We start from the raw sequence: 6,980 nt of genomic DNA, 5'->3' as shown, positions 1-6,980 counted from the left end.
GAGTGTCAAAATGGATAGAAATTTGTACATATTACCTTACTGACCATAATTTAAGCAGGCCATCGATCAAGATAGCAATATTTTACAGCTAATGAAACTATATCTTAGATGATTCGAATGCTTATGCCAATAACTAAATCTTAGTAGATTCTTTTTGTTCGTCGAAGATATGCAAGCTTTTTTGCTCCAAATTAAAACCTATAATCTATAGAAAATCTATAGCCTCTAATCAATAAGTATACCTCCTCCCAATAGCAGCTAGCCAATTAAATGTCTTTTTTAGCCGCTTAAAATTAATTACATTTACTTTAACTTAGACGTGGCAAAATCAAATTGGACGATAGTACATGAACTAATTCAATTTTTGCTGTACAATTTTTAGAAGGGCATAGAAGAACCCATATATATATATATATATATATATATATATAACAGAGTAGTTTTGAACTTTGAAACCTGATGAGATCACACTGAAGATTAAGTTTTTAAGTGATATATTATATATATAATTTATATTTTTTTAATTATTTTTTTTTGAATTTAGAACTTGTATAGATTTTATTTTATACTTATTTTTTATTAAATAAATAAAAATAATAAAATTTAAACTCATAATCATTTAGTTATTAAAACTTTAATATCAAAATTATTTCCACTTATAAAATTAAATTATCAAGTAAAATTTTAAAATATAATTTATTTTGTTCTCTCTTAAATATATAGAGGTTCAAATGAAATTTTGCAGATATTATTTACAAGATTGTTTCCCTCAATTATCGTGATTTTTTCCCTTTATTCATGAAGATTTGGTGATTAGTTTTTTTGGTCAAAGAGAGAGTTTACATTAATATATTATTTATAATCCTTCATCCTGTTGATTTGATAGTATGCATGACTCGTTTCTCTAATAAAATATGACATTTTAAACTCAGTTGTACGCACTAGTTTCCAAATAAATAATTTAAATTTAAGAAACATGAAATTTTCTTTATTATCCTATCATTAAAACTTGAAAATATCTAATGTTGCTTGTAAGATCAATTGGCGTATATTCAATTACTAATTTTATCCAAATATTGTGTGAAAATAGTGATTTTTCTGGAGTAATTTTCCTTAAACAAAAAATAAAGTATTGCTTATTGCTTTCTTATCCTTTTCATCTGAGTGACTCCAAGTAATAAGGTTTTATTTCAAATGCTTCGGTCGGAGATCAGCATATAGTTTCTTGTGTGATTGTGTATCTTGGCCTAATACACCGAATCACATGAAAACTTCTTCAAAGGTAAATGTATTTAGGCAATAACAATATTAAAATAAATTTTTCCCTGCAAGAAAAAGCAGTATCTCAGCATCATGAAAATGTCAATCACAAAAAAAAAAAAAAAAAAAACCATTAAATTATAGATGTAGCTGTCGCATAACTACCCGCAATAATGGCCAATTCTAAACCTCCACGTATCTACCACAAACACTCGAAAATAAATTTCTTAAAAAGTTTAGTGAAGCAGATTCTATATCTACACTATACTGACTAATTTAGCCTGAAACTTTACATTTTATGTAAGTCTACATGATGGAACAGGCATTGGGGTTCTCATCACTAAACATGTTGGTGTAGTTGTCGTCCATGGTGGTCTCGCTGATGGTGGCGGTGACCGGAACGGCTCTGACATGATTAGCAGGTGCTTTCTTGTCATAAGCCTGTGAAACATAGGGGTTTGCCACTAAAGTGTATGGCACATAAGGCCACATCTCCACCTTCTTCTTTGTCGATTGAGCTGCCTTCAACACTTTCTTTGGCTCTGCGTACCCAGTCACAGTCACCTTTTGTTGCTTCATGTCGACGTCCACAGATTTAACACCTAAAAGACAGACATAATTTAGTAAGAAGCTTTGTTTGATCCCAAGAAAAGAAAGCAGAACAAACATAAAAATTAAAGAAGTATAGCATGAGAAGACCGAAATCCATGCACAGATAAGTACCTTTAACTCCGGAGAGGACACTCTTGATCTTACGTTCACAGCCCTGGCAGTCCATCCTAACTTTGAGTGCTACAGTCTGCATATGCTTCCTTTTCTTGCCCTTCTTGACATTGCTTAGCAAATCAGATAAGTACTCCAAAGTTCCTGCAACTCCCATTTCGTGTTTCCTTTACACTCTCGAAAACGTTTAATTGTTTATCTTAATTATAGGAGAAACTGTGCTGTTAATTATATATATATAGTATGAGTTACTTGAAATTACAAGGATTCAAAATAAGGCCTCATGGCTTCCGGCTTGGTTTCAAAGGAGAGAAAGACTAGCACTCTTAACTTGTTCGTTCTTCTTTCAATTGTGTGCCAAAAGAATGCAAGAGACAGAAAAACAAAGTGTAGATAAAGGATGGCAGGTGACCAGAGGACACTCTAGCCCTACTATATATATAGTAACCGAGCTCCAAATCTAAAATATAAAAAAAGAAAAAAAATATCTAGGGTAAATCTATACAAGATATATATTAATTTGTCTCCAAACTCCAAATCTCTGCAAGACTTGCTTGGTCCAGAGTTCATTTCTTCGGGTACACGAAAGATAAAGCAACAGTAACGTCTGCGGGCAACGCATGATAAAAAGTGGCAGTTAAAAGTTGATCCTGTATATTATTCAATATTCAAGACTTTGTATACGGATGCATTTAATAATGGGGTAATATAAAGTTGCATGCCACGTTTCATGTGATCCAATTGCCACATGTCCAGGTCCGAATCAAATGGCTGAGTAGGATTCCATGTGGGGGTGAAAATACGAACATAAAGGAGGATAGGGCAGCTTAGTTGAGCCTGTTTGAAAGGAGTATTGTTTACTAGTGAGTGTACGCTAGTGAATTGCTTGTTTGAATGGAGAATTGATGGGCGGTGGGACTGAGAAAAAAAGAGGGAGAGAAGAGAATAAACAAAGCCTAAAATGAGAGTGGCTTCTTGACAAATGGCACCTGGCTAAAAAGTTCCCCATTTCACTTCATGACTCTACTTCCATGAAATTGAAGTTTTTCTCCTTTAGGTTAGGTTTTGATAAAGAAAATTATGCAGTTATCCTTTTTCTTCATAACAGAGGATAGGGTTAGCTAGTTAAATGGCAATTATTTTGCTTTGATTAACAACTTTATTGTTGTCAATTTCAAATCATTCAAATGAAATCAAGTAACGGGATAGTAAACAAGGGTTTGATTTCTACCGACTAAAAGCAACAACAGATGAAGGGACAAGAGCTGGCAGAGGATATCTTCAAGCGCTCGTCAGTCCCAGTAGAACCCTCTGGACAAAAATTATACTGAGCTAAAACGTATTTCATGCAGGTGCTTCATGGGTTCCTTCAAAATAATGGGACATGGAAATTAATCACAGACCCAGAACGATGTATCAATGTCATTTTACAGTGCTGCATGCCAGATTTCAGCAAACTATGATGTCGGGCCGGTCCTGATCATCCAGCCCAAAGTCTTGTTAACGTTAATTAATCTCAACACTATGTAACCATTTCTTATGGAGTGTATACAAGGATGAGCATTATAGTATACCTTTTGTTATCAGGAATCATGGGATTGTTAACACTTATGTATAGAAGAAAAATTAACGTAGGAGAACAGGGGAACGTTACTGTGAAGAGGCTTTCACTGGGCTGACCAGTCCCGACAGCTTCCGTCTCCTCGGACACATGCCACCACAATAGAATATAGCAACCAGAGTTATCTAATAGCATCAAATACAATTTATACATGACAAACTCCAATGGCATACACGTGTCATGCCACCCATTTGAACGTATTGACCATCAATCTGGCTTATCTTCTCTCATTTGTCTTGTCTTCTTTTATCTTTTAAGAGGTTTAAAATGTTTAGTTATATTCCAGATAAGTTTTTGTACGAGAAAAATACTTCAAAAATAATATTTTCGAGCCTCTAAACTAATCCTTTATTTTTCCCATCTTAAACTATTTATCCAAGAAACAGCAAGTGTGCGAAGGAACGCCAAAAATAACATTTGACGAGCATAATTGGTAACAAACCACTGTAAAGCAGTAGTATTGACAGGCATAATGAATGGACATGCAAGCAATTAAGCACACCCTAGTTTTCTCTATTCCCCTCATTTTGGTTCGGTTTGGGTAATAGAAAGAATTCCACGTTAACTTCAGAAAAAACCACTTCGGTCTTCCTTGAAGGCCCCAAGCTACAATGTCATGTCACAGACAAGATTCCAAGACTTGAAAGTAAATCAATCATGTTTATTTTTGTCAAATAATCCATGCAAGAATATATTCTCTTTTAGATGGTTAGAATGGCGAGCGAAATGCCAAACCAATTAAGTTACGTGATCAAACACCATGCGACAGTAGAATAGTCTTCTTTTAGCCTTTGGCATGGAATAAGGTGAAAGGGGTGCAAGTGGAAGAATCTTTACTCCAAAAGTTAAACCATTCCTGAACTGTAAGGAACTCAATTATTGTTCACAACTGTATAAAAGCTAGCCATCTAATGGATGGAAAACCAGCATATACAAAGAACAGATATAATAACATTTCAATATGCTATACACTTTTTATTGTTTAGCATATCCATGCCAATATAAATGAAACTAGGTTTATAGGAAAAAATCCAAGATGCAACATTTTGAAATAAAACAAAAACAAAAAATACAACCGCAATCTACGATGATTGCTTCAAATAGGAATTTGTTCTTAACATGCGAGATAATCCATATTATTCTATAGAAGAGTCCTTGTCATGTCTTTTGTTGAAACTTTCCCTTAATCAATCATCGGCACTAATAAAACAAATCATCCAATGATATGCACTATGAAATTCCTCACTAGCTAACTATTATGTTCCAGAATTTTCAAGACACTGTACAATGAAAAATGATGTGATTTGTAGTTTCTGACATAGAAAAAGAAAATGAATGTGTATCTTCATGCATCTTAATAATTTTCCATTTACCCATAAAAGAAGGAGTGCATAGTTAAGTGTCATAGTCTATTTTTGAGTTATTCTTTTAATTTATATATATATATTTTTCAAATAAATAAATAAATAAATATTATCAAAAAATATAATAGTGAAAAAAGATGTTAAAGCACCTAAAAATATTTTGTAAATGGAAAAATATAATAGTGAAAAAGGATGCAGTTAAGCACCTAGAAAAAGGATGTGATCAAATTAAAGTCCTAGAGTCAAATTATAATTTTTGAGAGTTAATGCGATCAAATCAGGGGCTTAACTGCATAAATATTAAAGTTTGATGACCAATTAAGAACTTAATTGAAGAAATCCAAAACCAATGATCAAAATAGAAAGGGTACATAAAATAGAGAGGCTATAATTAAAACCAAATCAGGAGCCTAATTGAAGAAATTAGAAGTTTATTGCTCAATTGAGGGTCAAATTGCATAAATTCAAGACTAAGGACCAAAGTGAAAAAGATAGCCAACCTCAAAGCTGCAGTTTGATTTTGGCAGGGATACAATTGCATTGATTTTTAAATCAAAATTACAATTTAGGACTTGATTAAACAAATTACAAATTGAGGACTAATGTGAACTTTGACACGTTTTTGCCGCCTTTTTCTTTTAAATGAAATGGCATGTTTTGACCAAAATGGCACCATTTTATGCACTGTTTAAAAAAAAAAAGGGACCAAAATGATGTTGTTTTGAATGACACTATAGGTTTTCTTCTTTCCCGAAACGCGTGAAGCAAGGGAAGAAGAAGATTTTTTCTTCCTCTGTCACCACCATCTCTCTCTTCAAAAAGATGCCAACCATTTTTCATATGTTGGAGGGGTGGTAGAGGGGTGGCTATAGAGTGGTCGTCTCATCTATATTTTTTTTTCTATTTTCCCTATTCTCTTCTCTCTTCTTTTTTTTCTCCTCTTCCCTCCCCTTTTGTTTTCTTCATCTCCTCTATATTTATAGGCAAAAACAGGGGAGACATTTTCTTACTTCAGGATTTTTGTCAGCTCACTAGAGTACCAAAGATGAAAGAAATTTTTTTAGCAACATGCAACAATTTTATTGGGATGACCCTTATTTATTTAATTATTGTCCTGATCAAATATTTTAAAGATTTATTCCTGACAATAAGGTAAGTACTATCACTAAATTTTATCACTCTAAGACACGTGGGTATCATTTTTTGTCAAAAAAAAGGATTGTAGAAATCTTACAAAGTGGATTTTACTGGCCCATCATATTTAAGGAATCATATGCATTTCGCAAAACCTATGAAAATTGTCAAAAGGTGGGATTTATTTCAAAATATAGAGAGTCTTTGGATAATCTTCTATTGACTCTTAAGTCTCATCAAAGTCGAGATAAGCATCGTGTAATTCATAAAAAAACATGTTTGATAAAGTCTTGGGAATCTGACTAAAAAAGACCATGTTTGCTAGTTTTTAAGAAAACTGGATGGGAAACCCATCCCCTACCCGTAGAGGACGTTTAAGTCATTTTTGGATGTAAAACCAAGGGAAGATATGAGCCACATTCACAACTACCTGTACATACACATGCTTTTTTAAAAATAAATAAATAAATAAAAAGAGAGAGTGAGAGTGTGTGAGACTCCAGGTGGCCTATATATAGGTGGTATAATTGCCTTTTTAATTCCTCATCTATAAAATCTTCTCTTCCTTCCTTTCATTTCTACTCAACTCATACATTCAACAAATATAGAAGTGTGTAGAAATGGCAAGTTCCTCAGGTCATCACATAAGAAAATTTTGTGTTTTTCGTGGATCTAGTCATGGAAAAGAAAAGGAGTTTTTAGTATCAACAAATCATCTTGGTCAAGTGCTAACTGAGAGAAAGATTTATTTAGTGTATGGAAGAGGCAGTCTTGAGTTAATGGGAGGTGTGTTAGTAGCTATATTTTTAGAAGGTAGTCAAGTTTTGAGGGTCGTCCCCGAAGCTTTAGCACAAGGGGACATCATTGGAAAAATAATT

General features: G+C 33.3%; 1 protein-coding gene across 1 annotated transcript; it reads right to left on the bottom strand.

The window, feature by feature from the left end:
* Positions 1–1,376: 1,376 nt before the first annotated feature.
* LOC105117800 (heavy metal-associated isoprenylated plant protein 26-like) lies at positions 1,377–2,415 on the bottom strand. The gene is made up of 2 exons (XM_011015561.1): positions 1,984–2,415; positions 1,377–1,862 (listed from the first exon to the last, which is right to left on the bottom strand). The coding sequence occupies exons 1-2, from the start codon at positions 2,138–2,140 to the stop codon at positions 1,567–1,569; spliced, it is 453 nt and encodes a 150-aa protein (XP_011013863.1). The 5' UTR covers positions 2,141–2,415; the 3' UTR covers positions 1,377–1,566.
* Positions 2,416–6,980: the final 4,565 nt, after the last annotated feature.

This window comes from Populus euphratica, unplaced genomic scaffold (assembly GCF_000495115.2).
Source record: "Populus euphratica unplaced genomic scaffold, PopEup_1.0 scaffold1536.1, whole genome shotgun sequence".
Lineage (NCBI taxonomy): Eukaryota > Viridiplantae > Streptophyta > Magnoliopsida > Malpighiales > Salicaceae > Populus > Populus euphratica.
The sequence above is the reverse complement of the archived record's forward strand: the minus strand, read 5'-3'. Positions and strand labels throughout refer to the sequence as shown.

What these genes read in the sequence shown, in the direction of transcription:
- LOC105117800 (XM_011015561.1), bottom strand. Translation starts at nt 2,140, where the DNA reads ATGGGAGTTGCAGGAACTTTGGAGTACTTATCTGATTTGCTAAGCAAT. An exon ending in TGTCCTCTCCGGAGTTAAAG is followed by an intron (nt 1,863 to 1,983) that starts GTACTTATCTGT and finishes TCTGTCTTTTAG; the next exon opens with GTGTTAAATCTGTGGACGTC.